Consider the following 27370-nt stretch of genomic DNA (forward strand, 5'->3'; position numbering starts at 1 on the left):
AAATATTGGAGATTGGTAAATATATAGTCCAAAATATCGTAACATTACAGAGTTACAGAATTGATTTCATATAACAAATAAATAAATTATAAATTTTGAAAATTTTATTAATATAAAGCTATTTATCATTGTTCAGATAAAATTAAAATTGGATTCTTTCTAATATCAATTAATCCTATACAGTTTTAAAAAATCCATTTTTTTTTCTTTTAAAAAGTAAATATTAGAAATTTCAGTTATATTAATGAATCGATCTTCCAGGTTCTGTTTTATTATCAATATTCTAATCTGTAAGTGAATTTAAACTCCGAATATTTGCTTGTGTGCAAATGTGGAAGTCGGGCAGTTTAGAATCATAATAAATAAGTAAAAATAAATATTTTTTCACAGAATTCATATAAAAAATATCTCAAATAGATTATTAATGTGTTAAAAATGTTTTGGAACATTAAGCAAGTTTACTAATTTATAAAAACAAGGACCTCGTAGTGTGCATTTCCTAGGGCGTGTAACTGTTTTCGATAGGCGAGGACCGAACTTGCAATGTTCGGGTTCGTAGCCGAGAAACATTACCACAAGACAAATGTAATTACTCCTGTCTCGTAGCTGTTATCAGGCTTATAAAGCGTCACCACAAATCTCCCTCTCCAGTGAGACGAACGATATTTTGTCCAGTTTTTTTTTTTTTTGCTGTTATTATTGGTGATATTGGCTCTTGCGCTTTATCCGTTTTTTTAATTGACTGATTTTTTATCAGCTTCATTTATTTATTGGTTGATTATTTATCAGCTTCATTTTTTTTTATTTATTGACTGATTTTTTATCAGCTACATTTTTTTTTATTGGCTGATTATTTATCAGCTTCATTTTTTTTATTGGCTGATCTTTTTTATCAGCTTCATTTTCTTTATTGGCTGATTTTTTATCAGCTTTTTTTTATTTTATTTATTTCTGGTAGAGGGCGTCACAGGCGCAAGATATCAGAATTCGCCTATGCATGTTACCTACAGAAATAAAAATATTCCACCATGTTGGCTCTACCCTTCTAAGATTCAGTACTCAGATTTCCTTTTTTTAAAGGAAGAAAGACGTACAAGATTCGTTGCACCCTTTGTTTAACCAGAAATTTTCATCTTTTAAGGAATATTCATGTGTTTGAAACTCTGGTTTAAATTCAGAGCTAGTCTATTGTCAAGAAATGATATCTTCAATCAAGTTATAGCTATCTTTATTTAATATTTGGAAACAATTTTTTTTTTTTTGAATTACCGCCAAGTGCCACGGATTAATCATCAAAACATTCGCCATGGACCGAGCGATAGTTTCAGTAAAAATGCCTAATTCACGCCAAAAATTAATATTTCGAAACTATTCTAGGTAAATGAATTGCAATTCATTCACTGAGATAGCATTTTTATAAGACTATATACGAAAAAGTTAAGGGAAGATAACTCTCTCTGGTACTAGTGTGATCAGTACTATAAAAAGAAATTGTGTAAATCTATTGGAAATGCTACCAGGGAGAAAATACAAAATTAATCGGAATAGAAACCGCTCATAATAGATGTCCAACTGAATAAACAATACTCTGAAATGAGTGATCCAGTTGGAGTCATAATTAATTGCCTTTTTTCAAATGTTAAAAATTAACATTTTCAACAAATACCGAAATAAATAGTGTTACATTAACCAGCCTATGGGAAAACCAACAAGCCATATTGGATTCATTCTGGAGTCAATGACCGATATAATTTTAGAAAATATCATGAGGTACGAAATACATATGAACTATAGAACATACTAGAAGAGGATCTTCCTCGATAAATGTAGAAATGAGCTCCCGTCCTAAAAATAGTTGATTCTTAGTCGAGATTGTTCAGTTCAGCTATATTAACGCCCTGTTTTTTGAATCAACACTGGGGCTATTTTGGGACGGATCTCGTCATTCTGAACCGCCATCAGATGGTGAGGACGACAACTGAGCTGGCAGCCTCCCTGTCCTATTTCCACATTATACCAGCGTGAGGACGTTTGACCCCGGCTTATTTAACATGCACCAGACCCGTTCATATGATGGTTCTTAGATGAAATCAGGTTTCGAACCTGAAACCCTATATTCCGAAGCCGAGACCTTGCCACCTGGCTCGTGATGGTACCGCAAGGATCTGGCAACAAAAATGCGGTGGGGAAAGAATTATTAGTTCGTTATAATCAGTCGTTCCTCCAGAAATAAGTCAGAGAGGAGAGAATGTAGAGGCTTAACATTCATAGAAATTTCAACATCAATATAAGGAAAGATGGATTCCTCTTGTTAAGTGCTTTCAGTTATTTATTACAAGATCGTACTTGATTTCCAAAACAGGAGCAATAACAGTTTTTTGTGTTTTCCCAAAAAATTGTAGTTTCTAAAAAACATAGTATTATTGCAACTGGAAGTACCTAAAAAATGTATACATAATTTGAATCTCTAAAGCCTAAACAATTAATGGTATAGATTGAAATTTCATAAGCGAAATTAATGACTGCATTTATTATCTTCAGAACGTGGGGGGGGGTATATCTTAGTTAAAATATGGAGGACAGATTATCAGGAATAACAAGTAGCGTTTCTTTTTAATTTGTTAATTTGATACATCTCCTTTTTTTCTGCATTGTTCTAAATTAAGTGATTTAATTAATTGCGGATTAAAAATTTCAACTGAAATAAATAAGCGTAAGAATATTTATTACTGTTTTTTTTGCATAATATCCTTTATCTATGAGTGTTTATCTGCGTTTTTCTTTAAGTAGGATTATTTATTTTGTGTAGCGCAACTATTTTTTCTCTGATTTTGTTTTCTTTTTACATTCCCTTTAATTCATGAAAATGTATTATTCAATTAAGAAAGTTGTTTATGCAAATGTTTATGAAGGAGAAAAATAAACTTTGAATACATTATTTCACATTAAAATTAATAACTGTAAAGAATAAACAATATTTAAAACAAGAAAAATAATTCCTGAATCTTGAAAAACAGTTATTCTATATGAAAGAATTTTGAAAAAAAAATTTTTTAAGGCTTCTGGAAATTGCTTTATACTTGTAAACAATTAAAAATAGTAATGATTATAAATTAAACCAAACAGAAAATGCAATATAGTAATGTCAGAATATAATTATATTATCATAGTCAATGTTAATATTAATGTGTTCTCATTCAGAGTATGTCAGAAGAGGAAAAGAAAGCCAATAATTATTAAAGGGTCATAAAAATGCCAAATTTTGATATTTGTATTTTGGAGCATGGAGAAAAGAAGGATTGAATCAGCTTGAGTGGTCACCACGAAAGTTTCTCGCGCACTCTGCAATTAAGAACTTATGATCCCTCTTCATGCATAAAATTATAAACTTTAGATAAGATAGCAAATGCCTTGTATGGCACGAGTGAACAGTAACAAACTAATTGCCAAATATAGATCTTTGTCGTAAATATGCATTTTTACCGAATTTATTGTAAGCTATGCATTTCAAACGCTTTTATTTCCACCGAATGAAATCGAAATTCGACTACAGTTGTAACAAAATCACATACCAAATTTCTTTAAATGAAGCAATTCCTTTTACGAATTGTTAATACCCTCTAGGGCCCCTCGTAATTAATGGTGAGAAGCTACCGGTATGGTGATTGGTTCTCGCAACACTGGTGGATACAGAAAAAGGTGGGAGTCTGGCTCCTCCCATCGATGATGGAACATACTTCCCAAGAGAAGGGTTGCACCGTAGCCAATGACCCAACCACAGTTCCCTTTAGTTTTGCTGTTGCGGCGTTTAATCCGTATACTTTCGAGGGGGTCGAAGAAGCCAGTTTAACGTTTTACGAAATGTTGTGTTTACATACATCCAGAAGTACAGACAAAAAATATAGGTAGATTTGGACAGACAAGATCTTTTGACATATTTCTATATGTATATTTTATATGCTAAACCTGTATACCAAATTTCATCTACATAGCGTTTGGCGTTGGAAAGCCATCGGTTCACCTGTGATAGAGCATCTGAACAGACATACTTCCTGCGAAAAATTTCGTTTAAAATTTGAAAGAAATTTACAAATTTGCCGTAATTCTATATTTCAAATTTCTGCAGTCTAGCCTAAAGCGTTTTTCAATCATCGTGTTCATAGACAGACAGACATAATATCAAAAAAATGTGTTTTTCGAACTCAAGGAGGTCTAAATCGTGGAGATTCGTGAAAATCTCGAGTTCGAACTTTTTGACGATTACTACACTGTCCCTATACTTCTTATAAGAGAAAGTAAGTCTCAAAAGTGAAAGTTAGGGATATTTCTACCACAAGTTGAACAGAGAAGCAATTTTCTTTTTTTGAAACTGTACAAGCCTGATCTCTATGAAAATAGTTAGTGCATCCGAAGTGTTATTCTATTCCCATTTTTAATATCAATAGCATTTTAATCGGTGTCACACAGTCGTGGACTTTAGCAGATCGTGTTATGATTATTAAATCAGGATATACCATCTGTTATTATTAATACATGGCTTCAACAATGGGAGAAAATTGCGTTTAAATATTTAATGAAAGAATGAAAAGGATTTGAATTTCACTTCAAAAACGGAAATTATTTTTGAGAATGGTATCAAAAAATATTTTTAAAAAAAGTATTCAGAAAAAAAAATTGCCCAATAACTGAATTATTATCTACAAAAAGATGATTCATTTAAATTTTAAGATGACGTAAAAACTACTTTTCTTCTACCAAATACTAGAATCTCATATAATTGTTAAATTAAATAAAATTCGGATGAAAATTCTAAAATATTTATTCCCGGGTTGTAAATTACTGACCTTCAAAGTATATTTGTATCAGATTTAGTAACTCTAACTGAATCTGCTCCGTAGAGCATCAGCTTAAACACATTTCTCCATTATTATTAGTTGAGATGGAAAGATTAATTAGTGCGCTTACGAAATTATTATTATTATGTAGGCAATAAAAAGATAAAAAAGTGAATTACTCAATAAATCAGTTAATTATTACTTTAAAATGAAAAAAATTTCTAAAAATAAGACTGAAAGATTGAATATATAATAATGTAGTTTATTCCTTTGAATGTTATAGAATTTCTACTATCTGTTATTACAATGGGAATAAATATTATAACATTCACTTCTCCGAACGTACTAATTTTTGCTCCGCATTTTATTTGAAATTCTAAAACAAATTGCTATGAAAAAAATTCATCTTTTCATTTTTTTTTCCATCGTTAAAAAATATTTTTACAAAAGTTTCTTTTCTTTTATTTTAAGACGCAAGAACTTTCATCCTTTAATGTCCGTTATTAATCTATTTCACATTTATTTTATTAAGTAATTTATTTTTGACGTTGACTTAATGTGTCTGGAAGGTCACATCTTTTAATGCTTTAACGTAACGGCCAACTGATGTAATGACGTTAATTCCAATGTGAAATATTTATTTTTCTGCATGACTTTGTGAACACTTCAAGCACTGTTATCTCTGCTTTAAATTTTTTCACGTATTTTTTATGTGGGATATTTTTTTGATGCAAGTACTGAAAAAAATCGAAACTTTGAAATTATCTTTAAATTTCAATTCATAAATTTAATGTTAGCCACTTTATAGACTTTTCTTACAAGAGATAATTTATTCTATATAAATATAATAGAAAAGTAATAACAGTACAGACTTGTGGAACTTATCATATATTTTCATTTAATCATTGTTTTTGAGTGACATATGCACGCACAAATTCAAACAATTTGAGGAATCTTTTAAAGTTGCAATGAATTATTTCTCTTTTGAAATAATAACGGTGAAAGTATGTGCATATTGGAGCTCCACAGAGCAGATAGTTTGACCTTGGAATTTCCAACTTTTAAACTAACTCTAGATAGCTCAAAAAACTGAAAAAAACTTATATAGCATGAACAAAAAATATAATATCTGAAGAAAATAATGAAAAAAATCAGCAATTCGTATTTCTATTTATCAAAACCACAAGCAAGGATTCTAAAAATTCGTTTTATAGAATCTTCTACTTTACTTAAAAACTGCAGTAATCCAGTATTACTAAATTTTGAAACGAAATTAAAGTATCTGTTGTTGATATCCCCGAGATTATTGTTATGTTATTTGACTAGTTTTATAATTATTAGTTACTAACCGTCCTTTTGTGAGCTGGCGTTAATGGTTGCCAAAATTTTTCATAAATATTTTGCAAAACGTGATCTTATTGGCTTTCACCGTAAATTATTTTTAAAATTCAAATTTTCATATGCATATAACATGTACTATTTTAGAAATTTCATGTTATTCTGATTTTCCTAATTTTTTTATTTTTTATATCATTCAATTATATCCATTTATATAAAGAGCAGAAGTGTTTAAAAATGGGTGTATTTCAAAGTTTAATTATAGGTACAAGAGAATGTCGAAAACTTCATTAACAGCAAGCTTTATAGAGAAATCCACTCAAAAAGTAAAATAAAGTAAAATGAAATGAATTATTACATTTTATATCTTTATAGATGCACATTTCAGGAATCTCTCTCTCTCTCTCTCCACACACACACACACACACACACACACACACACACACACACACACACACACACACACACACACACACATATATATATATATGGTCATTGTGAATAATCGTTTATTATTAATGCTAACCAGTTTGGTTATTATTAATAATGGCTGGTTAGTATTAATAATAAACGATTATTCACACTGTCAGTAACATATATACACCAAGGTTTGATAGCTTTCGATAAAACGATCTTATAGAATGCCAACACACTTAAAGAGAGAGAGAGATTCATAGACTCACACGTATTCATCTTTATTATTAATAAAAATTGGATATAATGCATTTTTTAGTTACATAATTAGAATTAGTAAAATTGCAGTTAAAACTTATTTAGCATAGATTTAACTACAAAAGTTTGAAATGACACTTATTTGTTAAATGTCATTGATTCTGAAGAACTAGCTGTCCGCCGACCAAATGCTCCCCACCGATATAATACAGCAGTCTTCATTCCTAGTTACCCAGTTTAACTAAAAGATATGAATGAAGTTAGAAGAATATTAGATTAATACTAGAGATTAAATTGTGTCTTCTCATTTAGAAATATACTAGAGTCGTGATGAAGAAAACGTAATTTGTGTTTGCAACCTACTCCTTTTAATTTTAAGCTGAAAATGTTAAAAAAAAGATAAGAGCGTTGTTTTCCAGAGTGTAAAACTCTCCTAAAGATGATAAGCGAAGTTTTAACTACTTGATTCATGGTTGTGGTTTTGTTACAGAGACATTATTAGAAAATGAAAAGTTTTTCAAGCGCAAAACGCAACTACTACTACTAATAATAATTATCAAAACGCAACTACTACTTAAATGTTATATTACACAGTTAAAAATATCTAAAATTAAATAAATTAAATATGACACTTTCCTAAGGTTAACAAAAGTGCGGTATTAAATAGTTTCATGTTATGTTATCTCGTATTTTATTATGAACTTTTAATTAATACGCCAAATACTGGTAAAGTACCGCCAAATGTCTTATAATGGTGGATCTAATCTCATTTTATCTAACATATTTGTCCAAGTCAATAAAAAAGAATGTATAACAAATCGTAAGAATGGCATTATCCGAAGATTAACAAGATTACATGGGCAGAAATCTGAAATCGAGTACATGAAGTAAAAATCTGAAATCGAGTACATGAAGTAGAAATCTGAAATCGAGTACATGAGGTAGAAATCTGATTCATTCCGATCCAGAAATTTCAGGGGAAAGTGGCCCACATTTGTATTAAGTTTGGAGAAAAATATTAAGCAGCAAGACAAATTTGAGAGAGCAATTTAAACTATGTCAAGTTTTATTGCATTCATGCCTTAATCCTTTAAGTTCTTAGTAGATATTATTTATTACATGACAGCGAACAATTTCTTCAGCAGTTAAAAAACTAAAACAAAACTAAAGAATGAATTTCATTTAGTTGAAGATGAAGAAAAGTTAATCACGAAGTAGTTTCGTTAAAACCTTATTTTTAATTATTTGAATAACTAGCAGAAGCATTTCTTTAAAAGCAACTCTTTTCGAATATAAGTGAAAAAGTGTGATTTCTTTTAAGAAATCATATAACTTGATCTATATAGTAATTTTATTTATTGCCAACAGCCTTTGAGGACAAGTTGGTTTACCGAGAATTTTGGTTATGTTTACTTTCAATTACATCTTTGATGCATTAATTAATATTCATAACACCAAAAGGAAAATATTTTTAGTAATTAAATTGTTATATAAATTAAAGTAATGTTAGTTTAATTGAGAAATACTTGTTCTGTTCATTGTGTATATGATATCATAGCGCTTAAAAGTTGAAATATCCTGTTTAATTATCCTAATTTTGGGATACGGTAATTTTGTTTTCTCATTTGTTATTTCAACTACACAGACATTTTTACACAATCCTATATCTAAAATTTCCAATAACATGAGAAAATAACACGGTAAAATATCCCATAAAACTATGTAAACGGTTTGAATTTCATAACAGTAATTTAGTTTTCTGTTCAAAATTAAGTAATAAAAGCATATTTAAAAATTACCAAAATTTAGGAAAAATGTGTGCGATTATTGTTTTGGTATCATTAAAATATAATTTTTTAAATCTTAAAATGTTATGAAATTTATTTTTTTGCTGTGATAGTTTCGACTGTGATAGCGGAAAAACATCAAAATTTCGGTTAATTTTTAATTAATTAAAATTACAATTGTAATTCCGAAAGCCATCACTACGTATTATACAACTCAATCCTCTAAAGTATGTATGTGAGAAATTTGGTAGTTCTAGGTCAAACGGTCTGACCTGTAGAGCGCACACGTACGTTTTTATTATTACTAGAGAATACTAGAGAAGTTAGGTTATACAAGTTAGTCTATAATCTATAGTATATATAAGATATATATATGTATATATATATATATATATATATATATATATATATATATATATATATATATATATATATAGTATAATCTATTAATCTATTGTAGAAGTTAGGTATATAAACTATCGAATGTATATATTTCAAAATGTCCATTTGCTTTTTTCATATCAAGAAATATATTACTGATTTTTTTTTAATATCTTGCAACTTCAATAGCATTTTATAACTTCTTCTCATGCTTTTCTCTCAGAATTTCCGATAATATTGATTATAAATAACTTTTCCGTAGTTAAGGTATTAAGATCAAATGAATAGAATGTATTAATAAAATAAATTGGAAGTATTAAGGTAATTAATAACTATATCCCACTTACAATGCGAATATATTTTAAATCTCCATCTAAGCGCCGAATATTTTATTAAAAAAACTGATGATGAATTTTTGATGCTATAAAGTTCAAGCTAGATTTCCTTCAATTTGTATTTTTTATTTATTATATAAAAAGAATTTTAGCAGCGAAAACGACAGGGATATAGATGACGCAATTCCGAGGATTTTTTTTTATCCAACCTAATAATTTCTTTTATAGGCACTGAGCATTACTTATACATAGAAATTTGTGCACAATAATTTATAGCCATTTTTATATCTTCTAGAAAGTGCTTACTAATTAAAAATAGCTAAGGTATAATGTAAAATATTTATCAAATGGTGGGAAATGGTACAATTATCACTCTGAAAATTTTAAATAATATCATAAAAAGAAATACAGTCAAAAATCGTTTAATGAGCCCCTTGCATAATGAGTAATTCTCATAACAAGCAAAATAAAATGTAAAAAAAAAATAATAATAAGTTACTAAAGGAGCTTAATTCTCATAACGAGCAAAATAAAATGTAAAAAAATGACTCGTTTAAGGAGTTTAATTCTCATAACGAGCAAAATAAAATGTAAAAAAAAAAAATGATTTCTTTAAGGAACTTAATTCTCATAACGAACAAAATAAAATGTAAAAAATGACTTCCTTAAACAACTTAATTCTCATAAAGAGCAAAATAATATGTAAAAAAATGACTCGTTTAAGGAGCTGTGTTTAGCAGAAAATTTTTTTGAGGAAGCAAAGTGACTTTACATGCTGGAATATGTCTGTATCTTGGGTATCAGTCTGTTTTGAACTATTGCTTGAAGAAAATCCTTATATTTATATGGATGAAATTTTGGCCAGATAGCGTTGTGGAACGTGACTTTGAAGAGCCTGAGCGAGTGCATGTGGAGCCTTAATTGGCGGATCTAAGATGATGGGGCTAGAGGTGAATGGCAACGGCATCGATGAGCTAATGAAAGAAAAAAATCCAGAACTACCAAAGACCTTATTGAGCTGCATTTTGTGTCAGAGCAATAAGCTGCGGAGTAGATTTGATCAGAAGAGGAATAAATAATAGATGCAAAAAAAATTTCCAAAGAAATAAAGGGAAAACTGAAAGAATAGGGAATTATTGCATCGTATATTGAGGAAGATTACCCTGATAAGGAAGTAGCTATGTATGCTACAAATTCATCTAACGATAATGATGGGTGTCATTATCGTCAAATTTTTGAAGTACATCTGAAGACAATTGCCCTTACACAATATTCTTGTAGAAAAAGCATGTATTATAAATAATAAATTACATTATTTTAAGTTAAAGGTTGTTTTTTTTCGAATTGGAATGCATTGTTCAATTTTACATGGATTCCTATGGAAAAAAATTCTTCCGCTTAATGAGTGTGCCCCATCACGAGTAAGATTCAGTTCGTTAAATGAAGAAAGTTCGTTAAATGAAGCTCCATTGTATGTGGTGAATAAGTGTTGACCCTTCAATTGATATTTGTCCTGCCATTCTTATTTAACAACAGTACCGAAATTAATTAAAATTAAACTGTCTTCTTAAATTTACATTTCATACTTGAGGAGAACGAACACAATGAATTTAAATAATATAACGAATTGAACATCTTAATATAAATAGTACTCAAATGTAACAATTTACATATTGCGATTTTTGACTTGCATTCATGTCTAAAATAAACAAAATGCGTATTAAAAGAAAATTCGAAATTATTACAAAAACAATGCTTACATATCAATTATGGAGGTATAATCATGAAAAATCTCAGTTTACATACGGCCCGATAATTCGATTTCAAGGACATTTATAAGACCGACCAGAAATTGACGATGATGGAAAGCATATGAACTCGGCCCGGTTCACAGAAAGCTGATAATGAATTGCAACTTACATCAATGATTTAATTTGGCATGCACAAAACTTCTATGCAACTTTATAAAAACTGCACTATTATTCGGGAAGATATAAAAGTTTTTTTTAAAAAAGAAAATTTTATGCTTGATTTTTTGTTTATAACATCCAGAGATTTCAATCAAATTATTCGAAACTTAAAAAAAAATACGTGACGATTTAAGAAATATTAAAATCACTATATCCATAGTTAACACTTTGAATATTTGAGGAAATATGAGCACTTGTAGTAAATAGCTTTTAATTGTTCTTGCTTATGATACATAGTATAATTTTCTTTAATTAATAAGTTGTTATTTCACTGCCACATTTAAAAGGCAGCTGTATTTTTTTGTATGTTTTCATTAATAAAAGTGACTTCTTTATGCCTATTCAAACTACTCGGTAGCCATAAAGTTACAGGTACGATATATGAAATGATACTTAGTATAAAAATTTTAGTTCAGAAAATTCAGAAACATATTGGCATTGTAGCGAGGCTAATATCAGTTGTTCTCTAAAAGAAGTTTAATCATAATAATATTTTTCTATATTTAATTTAGAAAATTTTGTATTAACTAAATTACTTTAAATAATAATTTTAATTCATTCATAAGAGAGTACATGTGTATTTAGCACATTTCTAACTTTCTGCAGTTTAATTTAGCTATTCAAAGATTGAAGTTTTAAAAAATGTCAATTTGTGGAAATAACCAAAGGAATACAATTTCTTCTTCTATTTTAGATGCAAATCCAATAATTCAAAAGCAAAACGAGCTCGATAGATGAAATTAGCATATGATTCTATTTCTAAAATTATTGATTCATTCTTCTGGTTGTAAGTTCGTAAATGTTTGTTGTTGCCTACTATTCAACTAGACCAACATGTTTGTTTTCTATAAGAGCATATTTGAATATGCAAATGTAATCAGTAAAATGTATATTATCTGGGCACAAAATTATAGATTTTTATAATTTTTGACCCATACGGTCAAAGAGAACTATAATCGATTATACTTCTAATTATTAAGAAATATATGAAAAAAATTAAGTTTCCTATTCCTATGATTTCTAAATAAACATACTTTCCAAAATTACGGAAGAAGATTCTCTTTTTTTTTCTTCTTGGAATAGAATATATACTTTGTCAAAACATATCATCGAATCTTCCCATTATGCTACGAAATTAAACAAAGAATTCATCAGACTGATTTCGTATATGAGAAAATTAAAAACAGATTACGCTTGCTGGATGCTTTTCTGTAAACAATCATATAAAGAAATGAATTTTTTATAAACAATTGATTAACGAATAAATCTAAGAAATATATGAAACAAAATTTACTTCCCAATTCTATGATTTCAAAATAAACATACTTTCCAAAACTACGGAAGAAGATTCTCTTTTTTTTTCTTCTTGGAATAGAATTTATACTTTGTCAAAACATATTATCGATTCTTCCCATTATGCTACGAAATTAAACAAAGAATTCATCAAACTGATTTTGTATATGAGAAAATTAAAACAGGTTACGCTTGCTGGATGCTTTTCTGTAAACAATCATTTAAAGAAATGAATTTTTTATAAACAATTCATTAACGAATAAATCTAAGAAATATATGAAACAAAATTAACTTCCCAATTCTATGATTTCAAAATAAACATACTTTCCAAAACTACGAAAGAAGATTTTCTTCTTGAAATAGAATATATAATAACGGTAAGTCTTTTTGAAATGTTTAATGCCAAAACGTGCTTTAAGAGAAAACAAAATATATCTTTCTTTTACTAAATTGATTTGAAAACTAAAGTTTAGGAAAAACAAAACTTGGGAACGAAGGCAATAGAAAAGTACACAAATTGCGGCGTGTGTTTACGCTTTCCCAGAAGTTACCATCTTAAGTCAATCTGAAGGCATAAGCCGAGAGATCTGTAATTTTACGCAACATTTGTTGAATCATTTTTGCTGAGATTTGGAAAAATGCCGGCTTGTGTTTTTGCCATTGGAAGACTCGGAGCTTGGGGAACTGTACGATTTTGTTTACTTATTTAATGACGTCATTTTCGATTTTGAGAAAGGAAACTGTAGTTTGAAACAGGAAAAGTTGATATTTTGAAATCTTATTCTATTTTTACACAAAAATATTTATTTACCAATTGGCCGTCAAAGTAGTTTGAAAGAAAGTAATTAGTTTTTAGCAGTTTTAATTATTAAATAAAAATAAGTTATATAATTAAATTAAAACGTCATTTTGTTCCAGATTTTACTGATATTTATCAATATTTGAATTAAATAAAAATTTATTAGGTTATTCATACTTTCCAATAGCTACGGAAATTAGGTGAAAACTAAGGAATTACGGCTATATAATTATAGACTATAGAAAATTTCAAAAAAATGGACATATAAACGGAAAAGTACAAAAAACGAACACGTATACGAAAAACCACGAAAAATGGATACATATACAGAAAACCACAAAATATCCTTTTTATGAATCTTCGGGATTTAGAAAGAACTTTAATAGAAAGAATGTTTATAAATATTAAAAAGAATAATTTTAATTATCAATAAAATAAATTTATTTAATGAAATCTAAACTCAGTGTTATTAACATTTATTCAGATTTCATTTTTTTTTTTTTTTTTTGCAATTTTTTGATTTTTTTTTAAATATATTTTTTTAAGAGTATGATGAAAAACCAAAATGTGATTAAATATCAAAGAATAATAAAGAAATCTATTTCTAATTTTTAATTTTTAAATGATTTAAATGTCATATAAATTATATTTTAATATATAGTTGTCTTTTCATATATTTATTTCTGCTGCCGATAAAATGAAAAACTTCAAAAAAGATGGTGAAGAGATAATTTAATGAGGATAATAATATCATAATTTCAAATAGTAAAGAAAAAAATCATTTATTGAAATTTATAGGATATTTGTATAAAACAGAAATTTTTGAGAATATTGTATCGAAACCAAGAACTTAAATCCATAATGAAGATGCTCTGCATTTTTTATGCAGCATTTTCAATGAAATTTAATCACAAAAAACTCCCAATGAATATAGATTTTTTTTTCTCTTTTTTCTGAATTTTACATCTAAAATCTCACAATAACTATATCGGTAATAAAAATAAATCATTAAGATACATAAGTAATATCGATTAATAAAGATATTTTTAAAATCTTAATTATTTTGCTTGTTCTTCATATTTTTTCCTTCCTTTTATCTCACGAATATCGATTAAATATTTAATTAATTATTATTTTAGCAGTGATAATATAGATTTTTTTTATATATTATTACTAATTTTTATATATTATATATTATTTTTATCATCATCAATCAAAATTGTATATTCTAATTATGATTTCTGCCGGTGGATATTTTATTCCCAATAAGGTATATTTAATATATTTTTCATAAATTTTGAGATACATCTGAGTTGAGGCAGATGAGTGAATTATTTATACTTTTTAAAAAAAATATTGTTTTATTTTGCAAATAGATGATAAAAAAGAAATGCCTATTCTACATTGTATATATTTATAGTTTGTATTATAATATAATTTATTTGTTTTGTTTTCATCTGAATTTCAATAACGTTTAATTAATCAAGGTTTTTAATTTTTTTTTTTCAATTTGCTTTCTTTTGCCCTTCTTAATATAGTATTTTATGATCCATTAAAAAATCATGTCTGACAGAATCAGAATCCTTGATTCTAAAAACTGATTAACAGAAATCATGTTAAGAAATAATCAGTTGCAATATAACATGATTAAAAAAATCATGTTATATTGTTATTGCAACTGATTTGTTATAAAAGTTGCGAATCCTTACTTTAATTTTAATATGTATTATTTTTAATAAGTCATAATTTTTTTTTCTTGCATTCTGTCTGTGATATCTCTTTCATTTAGGTATTTATCGACTTATTATGGAATTATGATTCGTATACGGAGGTGAAATGTGTTCTAAGAATTGATGTCTTCTTATCAGGTATGATTTAATAGAAAAAATTGATTTTGCATTTTATTTGTGACAGAAATAGCTAATCTTAATTTTAGCATTTTTCTTTAATTTTAATATGGATTTTTCATTTTTTTTCTTATACCATATCTTCAATTTCTCTTCCATTGTGTTATTTCACGATTACTTGAGAAATCACGTCTCAGAAATTAAGAAACAGTATTCCGACGATCAGCGATAACTTTTCAACAGAAAGTAAAAGAAGACTATATAACATCTAATTTGAAATAGAAACTGTTTATCTTAAGTTTAAATTTCATTTCATTTTTTTAAATCTAAAATTTTAATTTTTTTTCTTACGCTTTATTTCTAATTCCTCTTCCATGGTAATATTTTTTAAGGTATAGTTTTTCTTCTACATTATCGTCCTCTGCCGTCAGTAACACTGGTTGGAGTTAAAAATATCCCCTTCCTTTTGGTCTGCATCATTGCATGTGAGATCCCAAGTACTGTTTTGGCATATAGCTTTTGAGACAGGTTTATTTTTTGTGATTAAACTAACTGAAAAATCTGTGTGTGCATAAACATAATCATGAATAAATAGCAAAGATTAATGAGCTGAGGATTGCATTTTTTATTATTTTACATTTATGATGATTTATAATATTCTTCCTTCATGACCAAATCAAAAAATTTCGATAATATTTTCTTTCATCATTTTTTATTTTTTACTAGAGATTGTAATTTTTTCTGTTAGTGGATCATAATATGCTTCAATGCAATTTTAATGATTAGTTTCAATTTGAGTTTTCGAGGATGCATTAGATAAACTTTTAATGTCATTAAGTGTTTATATATAGTGTAGCGCAACTGATTATTTTTTATTTTATTTCTTAAGCCTTCTGCCAATGTGCATGAGATTTTCTACTAAACCTTTTGTTAGTTAAACAGTGACAATTAAATCTAGAACATTGTTAGCAAGGTAAAAGACCGTTTAAACGGGCACATATTCCAGCATATACAGAAACCTCATTTCTAAGGATTGATAACTCTGTATTTTTTCTGATTTGTCACAGAAATCGGTAATCCAGTTTTAATTTTATCGAAATGTGCTTCTTTCTTCTTTCATTGCGTTCCTCAATTCCTCTTTCATTTTATTACTAATTCACAACTCCTTAAAGAATCATGTCTCAGAAATACTGCTTTAATGATTGACAATAACTTTTCACCAAAAATGATGTAAAATGAGGCTATATCACATATGATTTGTGACAGAAACTGCTAATCCTGATTTTAACTTACATTTTGCGAGACTTGACTATTTTCCGATACCTAATAGAAGCATTCAATGAAAGGAAGATGACGTCACACTCGATACGATATAGCAAGCTCGAGGGGTTTGAATATTGGCTTCGCGGTGATTCGCTAGCAAAGTTCCGGATTTGAATGGTAAAATATCGTACAACGAACACTAAGAGGTAAAAGAACGGAATAAAATTCTCTAACCAGTGGAGATATTTTTCTTTCACTGGTTATATTGTGTTATTTGCTGTATTATGCTTTAAATAAATTTCTAAATCATTTTGACGTTCAAAAATGTTTGTTAGCTACATTGCATTTAAACATAACGATAGATACTAATTACATGCGCAATTCTAGAGTTTTCAGCATTTAATCATATATTAATTCCTTCTTCCAGTAACTCTGAATTTTGCTCTAATCCGTTGAATAATATTTAAGAATTTTAATAATTATTGCTGAAATTACTTTTGAATTGTTTATATATACTTATTTATCTTTAAAGGAAATATTTATTTTATATCATTATTTGTAGTTCTTTTCACATTCATTTCAATAAAAGCGATTTTCCTAATTTTTTAAATAATTTTGGCCTCTCTGTTATTTAGATAATAATAAAATTTACTATACTAGTTATTGACGCTTGATTGACTTTTGCCAGTATATAATATTTTTGTTTATAAAATTCTAATGTATAAGTTTTCATGTAAAAGCGTTTCATTTTTATATACATACATATATAATGAAAATAAGAGATTATATTCAGCGAGTCAAACATGTGCAAACTTCGAATAACAAGAAAATAATAAAATTTTTGAAATAAATTCTTAAAAATTCTTTTGAGAAAGAAAAAGAATCTTTTTAACTTCCTTATTACTTAAAGTTTTGCAGAGGAAAAATTTATCTCTGCTTCATTCATGCGTATGTTTTTAAACTTTAACGAACAAAAATATTTAAAAATAAGATTATAGAAGCCATATCTTTTTAGATGTTTTTGTATGTGGTGGAAATATTTATTTGAAAGTTTGAATCAAACAAATTTAATAGCAATGGTAGATGATTCAAAAAGTTAATACACTTTATTCACAAAATATTGCTACTAATGTATTAAAGACTGATAAAAAATATAACAAATTTATAGATAAAGATATTTTTAAAAGATTTCCAAGTTTTTTTCTTTCCTTTCCTTTTCTTTCAAGAATATCCATTAAATATATCGGTAAGAATTTATTTTTAAATCAATAGTAAATCGTAATATTATTGATTATATTTTCTAATATATATTGGGCACTTGTATATTTCCTTCCCAAAATAAAATAAAAGATATATTTTTCATAAATTTTGTAATGTATCTAGGTTTGAATTAACGAGCGATGCAGCAATTACGGACTTATGACAGAAGATTTATACTTTTTTTTCCTTACAGAAACATTTGAAAAATGTAGATCATTTTACAATGAATAATAAAATGAGTGCTCTTGTCATTTGGAATTCATTGAATAATTGGAATTAATTGCCAAGTGCTTTCTTTTTAGAATATTATGATAAATACTAAGTTTAACTTTTTATAAATCAATAAAATATTTTTTGATTTATAAAAAGTAAAACTTAGAATTATTAATCGTCCTCATTAATTACTTCATTTCCCGCAAAATATTAAGTATTTAATTACCACGTTTATTTCCTTCATTCAACATTAATTGTTTGTGGTGTACTTTATTAATATCTTTTTTTAATTTCTTTGAGGCAATGAAATTGAAATATGTATCAAAAAATTGTCAAAAAAGTTATAAAAGCATTACAATTTCAAAATGATATTTTTTTCCAAGTAAAGCCCAAATGAAGTTATTTGTTGATTATAGAAAATGAATATATATATGAAAAAATTGTTTTATAATTTGTTTGTTTAAGATATTTAATTAATTTTTTAATTTAAATGAATGAAATTTTTATTAAAAATTAATATAGTATTTTTTTATTTAGACAATATATTCAATGCGTTAACTTTAAAACATCGCCAGATTCAAACTTTTTCTGAGATTTATTTATAGACGAACAAATATTTTTCTTTTCTGTGTTAAAAGAAAGTCTATCTATTCAGCATGAATATTTTAATTTTCATATTTGCATATAAAAAAATTAGTATTTGTAATTTTTTAAAAGAATTTTCCAATTCAGATTTATTAATCCAAAAATAAAAAAAATAATTATAATTCAAATTTAAATAAAATTCTTAATTTTTGCTCAACTTAAATTTGAGAATCGAAAAAATAGGAAATTTATTAGAATTAAATACTTTCTATTAATTAATAATAAAATAAAACAAAATAAGTGAAAAATAAATATTCTAAGGCAGAAGAAATCAATTTTACAAGCAAAAATAGTAAAAAATATCTATTTCATAAATTCAACTTTCTTGTTGAGTGAAATTTTAAATGTAAAATAACTTACATTTAAAAATTCAAAAATGTGAGATTCTTGGAATTAAAAATTATTTTCATTTCACATTAATTAATAACAAAACAAAATAAAATAAGTCCTGCGTAATCACTCCCGCCTAAAAAAATCATTCGTGGAAAAACATCAATTTTATAAACTTTCTGTTTTTTAAATAAATAGTTAAATTTCAGTCAAATTAGCTTAAATATCCAAAAATAAAAAAATGCCATAATATAAAGTTGTGTATTAATAACCAAAAAAGTAGTAATTATTGTTATATGTATAAGAAAAAGAAAAAAAAAAACATTCCCAGAAGATGTCCATTTTATAAAATTTTCTTTCATTTTGATTAGATCACAGATTTTTTAAAACTTCCCCACAGAATGACATACAAAACTTTTTAAACAGAGTGCCTTAAAATTTTCACTCTTAAAATAATGATGTCAAGCCTTACCTTGAGTGGTGAGAAAAAGTACGGTCATGGTTAGTAATAACATCCTTAGAGAATGGTAGCCATCCACACAGCAACTAGTAGCGTTTTCTGCCCAACTGACATCGCGTTCGATCTCGACCCCCAAAGCGAATCTGGCGCCACCACCAGGGGGCGGGGCCGTCACCGGATGGGGGACTTCTTCCAGCTCTCGGATGAAGAGACATAAAAGCTGTGTTGGGAGGCAGTAATCCGTGTTTTACTTTTGCAGTTATAGTTTATGCGCAACAAAGTTTTTAGGGCACCGTTGGAGAATTAGGTTTACATTCTCGCCAATGGGTTTTTCACTCTTTTATGGTAAAGGGGCTCTTTGTTCACGTAAGTTTGGATTAGAAATGGAAGTGTGCGGAACTTAAAAATATAATTTAGGATTGGAATTTTAGGTTTCCTTCGGAATTTGGAATGAAAGAACGAAAGGAATGAATTTCGTTCTCTTCTTTTAAAGTAACATTTTTTGTAATTTTGTTTAATTACTCAGCTTTTCTGTTTCGTCTGAAAAAAAAAATACTATCATCATCAAAAATTTCGACAGCGAGACTTTTGATGAATGTTTCCGTTTTCTGTCCGAAGAAATCTTTTTCTGTATCTATTCGTTCTGTATATCTGCTTGTGAACATGATAGTTCGAAAGCGGGAAGAACTAAACGTTTTCTGTTTTAAAGTAACATTTTACAGTTTTGATTAATTACTCTGGTTTGCTGTTTTGTTTACAAAGAAAAGAGAGTTACCGTAATTATCAAAAAATTTCGACAGCGAGCGTTTTGATGAATCACTCTATTTTTATTTCACCGAAATCGTTGTCACTCTAGCTGTCTGCTTGTGAACATGACAGCTCAAAAGTGGGGGGAACTATACGTATGAAATTTGGTATGCATTATTTCAAACAAAATTATAGATCTGTATGAAATTTCGAATGAAATGCAAGATTGGTGTTGTTTTGTTTTTATTTTAATTATTGTTCAGCATCATATTTTGAGTAATTTCTGTCTGAGGAGTTTTTTTCTTTCAAGACGGCCTATCATGAAGACAACCAAAATATACAAAAAGCTAAAGGAATGAATTTAAATGTATGTTCTTCACGCGAACATTGTAAATATCTATTAAAGTGTGAACTAAATTCCTTAAAGGAGGGTCTTTTTTTATGATCAATGGACATGTTAACATAAAATCATAACCGGCTAGATAACTGAAATATTGTGTATGTACTTGTCATTAAAACACTAGATTTGATTTGAATTTTGGATCAATCGTTGCCAGGGAAAGGTTCCATAAATATATTTTATTATCTTCATCATACGATTAAGTTACTTCTAGTATCAATTGTAAACTTGATTATGACGGGACTTCTCTTTCTTGAATTTGTAACAAAATGCAAGCTGCACAGTATCAATTAATTCGCTTTTTACATGTCGGAGCGCGCTCTCACATGCATACACACACACACACACCGCCTTTCTTAAGGTGTCGTCAATTTTTTGTAAACGAAAAACAATATCAGGATTATCCATTTGCATAAAATTAACATTTTGAGCTTTGACTTATCCAGTGATGTATCGTATATGTTTCTATCAATTGTCATTTTAATTAGAAATAAATCCTTTGCCAGCTATATTTTTAGTAATTTTCTAGAAAGAATATAAAGTTTTTAGGATCAAATAGATGTATTATTTCAATTACAAATCCATAAAATAGTACAAATGCTGACGAATTCGACGTTGTTTCTGAATCAAACTATGATTCTTACGAATGAATTAAATTGAAATTATAAAGATAAAAATTCAACAAATCGATGCACTTATTGATTACGATTGTTAAGAAATTTGTGCTGTTATCCAATTAGGAAAATAATGCAGAAGTTTCCAATAAGCATTGCTGAAGTGGCACACGATTTTTATTTTTTAAAATAATAGTACCACGTAGAAGTATTATGTAAAAAATGAACTTTTTGAAAAATCATTTTAAAATCGTGTTTTGATTGCATTAAAATCAACATTCTTTAGTGCCTATTTTATTCAATGGTAATACTGTTTGTGCTTTATTTCAATTGAATTTGTCATACGTAAATTGATGTTAATGATTCTTTCAAAAAAATGCAAAGATCAAATTGTTACGGGCATTAAAATCGGGTTGTGTTAATAACCGTATGTCTCTTTTGTTAATTGTGTATAAGAACTTATCTGATGAAATGAAGTTCCATAATATTATAATGGAGTTGAAATTTAAATTCGTAGCAGTCACCCATATTCAAATTGCACGCTGCCATGCGTGGTACTGAAACCTCACTTTCTTATATAAACTGCTCAATAATAAATAAAATCTTTCTTTCTTAACTTTTAATGATAAAAAAAAATGTCTGAAAAGATTGAATATTTGATGACGCAGTGAAAACGCTTTGAATGCAATTGCGACAATGGAATCTAATGTTGGAAACATTACAAAAACTTTTTAAAAGTTGTCAAAATTCAGGAAAAATGTACTTGTACAACTAACTTAATATAATTCAAACGGTAATATTTTGAATTTAAAATATCATAAATTCAGATTTTTTGCGATTATATTTTTTGGAATTATTGAGGAGAAAAAAAATCAATCTCAATTAATTTTTAATTAATTGAAATTTTAATTAAAATTGAAAAAGATAACTTATAAGTAAACAGTTTCTACTCAATAAAGTATATATGTGCTAAATTTGGTAATTATAAGTTAAACATTTCGATGTAATTATGGATTATAAGTTTTGGTTAATTCATAATTATACAATATTAACCACATTTGAAGACGAACTGATTCGCTAGGATTATTGTCCGTTTTATTTTTTACTTAAGCATTTTATGCATAACTTAACATACGTGATTTTCTTAAGAAAATATTTATACTCATCAAACTGTGACAGAAATCAAAACGTCACTTTTCTAATAATCTTACGTATGCTCCTTTCAACTTTCTGAGTAGAAACCAATCCCATTACATCATGGCGCTATAAAAAAAGTAATTGGTCAAATAACCCGTCTTCTAACTTAAACGGCAATGTAATTTCATTTTTTTCATTCATCATATAAACTATAAAATATTAAACAGGATCCTTCTGTTTTTGGTTTACAACAAAGAAAAGCGTCTTAATATTTGATGAGGCAATGAAAACTTTCTGAACTGCAATTATGTAATAAAATATATATATTTTTTTAAATTATGCAAGAAGTATTTTTAAACCATCAGTAATGATCCTCCCAAAAGTTCCTGGTTCTCCCGCTGGTGTGGTGTGGTGTGGAGAGGAGAGGGGGGTACCAGCTCAGGTGTCGTCCCCGTCATCTGACCGCGGTTCAAAATGACGAGGTCCGTCCCAAAATAGCCCTAGTGTTGCTTTAAACGGGACGTTAATATAACTAAACTAAACTAAACCCAAAAGTTCCTGAAAATACAGTATATTTCTGAAAGTACAGGCCAACAGATGGTCACCCTCTAGTTGGATTCGGCCGGCTGAAAATTTGACAGGTGTCTACATTCTAGACCTGTACCAAATTATATCTATCTAGTTCTCTTCATTTTGTAATTATTGTGTTAATTTATATTTGAACAGCCAGACAGATGGATTTTCTCTGAACAGATTTTGATCAAAATTTGTTAGAAATCTGCTAATTTGGTTTTAAGTCTGTATATCCATTTAGCTCAAAGCGTTTTTGAGTTATCATCTTTGTCACAGACAGTCAGACGGACATTTTCCAAAAATGTGTTTCGAACTGAGGAAAACGTGGAGATTCGTCAAAATCTCAAGAATTTTTTGACAATTAATGTGTTTTTTCCGCACTTAGTATACAAAAAATTAAAAATCAACAAAAATCAGTAAAAAGTTGTATGATACGAGCTCGTAATTAAATCGAAATCATTAAAATTATTTGGCTTCCAAATGATATAAAAATATTTTTATACCGTTTTCAGGAATAATCTTAAAGAAATATCGAAATTTTATTTAATTCACTGAAATTCTAGTTAAAATTTCCAAAAAATTCTTTTCGAAATGCACATTTTAACTCTTTAACATATGTACGTAGTACGTTTGGTAGTTCTAAAGCAAATGAAATCAATGAATCTATTGTACGTCAACTCTCTCTCTTCTCGCGCACGCACACACATAAACGCATACACATTTTTTTACATATGTTTTACACTTATTTTGTTATTATTAACAGAGATGGAGGTTCCGGAAAGGCATTGATTTTGATGATATAGTATTTTGTAAAGGATTCATTCATCTTGAGTTAATATATTTCTCTCTGAAAATAAAGCATAAGCCACTGAGCGATGACGTTTAGATTTATTTGAAGTTAAAAGTAGAAAGCTCATCATTTACGCATTTGCCAAACTTAATTAATGAAGTGATTATTCACAAGAATGCAGTATGCTGTCATTAACAGACTATCTTAAAAATAAATAAAAAAAGATTCAGTGCTAATTTTTCCTATTTTGGGTTCTTGAAAATTATAAGTTCAATAAACACGTTGTTTTCTTCAATTTACCAAGGAGAGTTTTGTCAGTAATGTGTGATTAGAATAAAACATCCTGTACCTGCTTTTTACAGAAATTCCTATTATGATAAGAATGCCGAAACTTGGTATGCATAGCAAAGCATACGAAAACGGAAGCAAACCACACGAAAAATCACCGGAAGTATGTTCCTGAGATGAACAGTAAAGAACCTGCCGCCATTCCCCTCCTATAGAAAAATAAATCGAAAGAATAATTCATTCACAGTCTTGATATTTATTTCTTATTATTCATAAGAATTATATGATATTATTATGAGAATATTATGATAATAATAGTTGTCATAAATATGTAACTCGATTTAATTAATAGAAATAAAATTTAAAAAAAACGGAAAACAATTCTTAAAAAATAAAGAATTATTTTTTAATAGAATGTTTTTCTCGTGATGGAATTTATACTATAGCTCATACACCCCCAAATTGTCCAATTCGGAAAAGCCCTGATTGGGACGTTTTCCTACGCATAACTAATTTATAGGGGTGATGGTTAATTCGTGACCAGACTCATATGAAAGGGACGATTCCATTTTGTTTTCATGCGCGAAAAATCACTCTGAGTTTTGAATTACTGGAATTATCACACTATCTGGGTTCATAGGATTTATACAAAGGGATCTATCGAAATCTCGAGATCGAATAATTCTTGACAATTGAGACACTTTCTGTCTACGTAGGAAAAAAAGATAAAAGATGACATCATTGTAAAAAAAATTTGAAAGGATTCGAATCTTGCATCGGAGCATCATATCAAGATAACTTTCTAGGTGTAATTCTTCTATTTTTATTATATAAAATTAATTCAAAAGTTAATTTTATTTAAATTCAATTTGCTCTTAATTAAAGCAATGACAACGAATTAAATACAATAAAAAGTATTTAAATATCGGCCCATTATGCATGTGTATACATAAAAAAATTGTGGAAATTTTTGGCCTTAACCTTGTTTAGCAGAGCGCTTTTCCAAAATTGATTTTTCCAATATGATTGATGCTTGAAGTAGAACTCGATTTATATATAATATGTAGCCTATGAATATTATCATATTAAAATTTAATCGTATGAAAAAATGTTTACTACATTAGTAGTAATCATATAAAATAAGGCAAAAGGGCTTTGGAAATAGAAGCATGTATCAGAACTAAGATACTAACAATGATAGAAAGAACACCTTTTCCTTATTCATCCTAGCAAAGAAGGAAAAAAAGATGCAGCTGCTGTCAGATTCTGATGACAGTGCCTAGCATACTGAAATAGCCATTAATGGCCCTACTTTGGCTGAAATAAAATACAAATAAAAAAATTGTTTTATGTCTTTAGAAGACTTTTATTGAATATAAAACAGTTCCTGTGAAACAAATAACAATGTAATTTAGAACTGGATTTGATCAATGTATTATACACACACACACACACACACACACACACACACACACACACACACACACACACACACACACACACACAACACACACACACACACACACACACACACACACACACACACACACACACACACACACACACACACACACACACACACACACACACACACACAGAGAGAGAGAGAGAGAGAGAGAGAGCATTAATTTATAATTTCTTTTGAGATACATAAAAACTAGCTATAAAAATAAAAAAGACATTAAAATGGAAAAAGTCAAATCATAAATATCTGATCGCTAAATGATAAAGATATTGCATAGAATATATTCTATGACGTTTTTGAGAAAGAAATTTGACTATTGGATTTTGACTTTAGAAGAGATTAATTACGTTTAATGCAAATGTATCAATGAACCTTTTTGATGCCATATACGTGGGCTATTTGGGACTGACTTCGCAAATCTGAACTAGATATGTACAGCTGCTGACCTTAAATGCGCTACGGATTTATATATGATGTTTCTTCAACGGTCTCACAAGGGGAGACCACGGGGTTGAAATCTGAGTTCGGTATGAGATTTAGTATAATGATAGTATACACTTAGAATGTTCATTCATGAAAACATTAAAACGCAATGGCCAGTCAATTTCAAGAAAATGGTCCTCAAACTTTTGATAAAGCTTATATACTGATAACTTGACCTTCCCGTTGATCCCGATGGCATGCAAGTCTAGGCAACCGTCTCGTTTGCGGAAGGTCAGGGTTCGAACCTGGCTAGGAAGTTTTATTCTTTTTTAATAACTTTATTCAATTAAAAATTTACAAATACTCTTAATTAATATGTTTTAAATTTTATTCATCCAAAATAAATATTTATTATTGAAATATATAATAATAGAATTAAAATTTTAAAAGAAAAAAATATAAATACAGATGCATTTTTAAAATAAAATAAAATTATTTAAAATTGATTAACTATTTACAGATACTTTTAATTAATATGCTACTTATTTTTATGCAAGGGTAAATGTTTACCCTTTTAAAGCTGAAATTATAATTTAATGTTTAAAGGAAAAATAATTAAAAACTTAACAGAAATGGCTACAGATAATTTAACTAGCTTGCATCGTCTTCAAACAATTAATTTTCAAATTCTGGGATTTTAATAATAATAAATTATTAATTCAAACTTAATGAAACTGCATTTATATCAAAAATTGAAGGGAGCAGCTTATATTTGTTAAATATGTAAGCAAACATCCCCAACTGCAGTAATCAAAAGAAATAGTAGAGAGTAGGTGTTAATTTATTGAATGCGTAGGCAGATGGTTCAAAGCATATTCAGTGTATACAAAATTCTTATTTAATCGAACATGATCAAGAAATAAATTCTAGCAAAGATAGTGTAAAAATTCAATCAGTTGTACATCATCAACTGTCATCACCAATTTTTAATAAGATGATAAGACATGCATGGTAAGCTGCTCAGCTTTCTGATGAAAGAGGGATATTTTTAAATGCAAATGAAGTTTGTTTTCCCATAGATCTCTTAAAGAAACCTTGTTCTTGTGGACAATCACCATTTATCAGTTGTGCAAGATGTCGAAATATATTTTGTTTCCAATGTTTTTACTATAGTTACCATTCTGGTTCTTGTATATAATGGAAAATAAATGTATATAGGATAATTTTTAGAAATATTGAATATTTTTTTTTTACGATGTGAGTATTTATAATTAATAATTATCACCATATATGTTCTATTTATTACTATTTTGTAAATATTAAATTACAATTTAAGCGTTAAAATAATAAACGTTTATTCTTGCATAAAAAGAAATAGCATATTAATTAAAATTATCTGTAAATAATTAATTAATTTTAAATAACTTTATTTTGTTTTAAAAATGTATCTGTATTTATAATTTTTTTCTTTTAAAATTTTAATTTTATTATTATGTATTTCAATA

The 27370-nt window shown here is 27.9% G+C and overlaps 1 protein-coding gene across 1 annotated transcript in view; it reads right to left on the reverse strand.

Annotated features, from left to right (window-relative positions):
• Positions 1–19526, reverse strand: part of LOC129988726 (synaptogenesis protein syg-2-like) — a 168266-nt gene extending 148740 nt beyond the window's left edge. Inside the window, exon 1 of the mRNA XM_056096994.1 lies at positions 19441–19526. Coding sequence (XP_055952969.1) covers positions 19441–19483 — 43 coding nt within the window. The 5' untranslated portion in view covers positions 19484–19526. The remainder of the gene's footprint in view (positions 1–19440) is intronic.
• Positions 19527–27370: the final 7844 nt, after the last annotated feature.

Source organism: Argiope bruennichi, chromosome 10 (genome assembly GCF_947563725.1).
Source record: "Argiope bruennichi chromosome 10, qqArgBrue1.1, whole genome shotgun sequence".
In the NCBI taxonomy this organism is placed as follows: domain Eukaryota; kingdom Metazoa; phylum Arthropoda; class Arachnida; order Araneae; family Araneidae; genus Argiope; species Argiope bruennichi.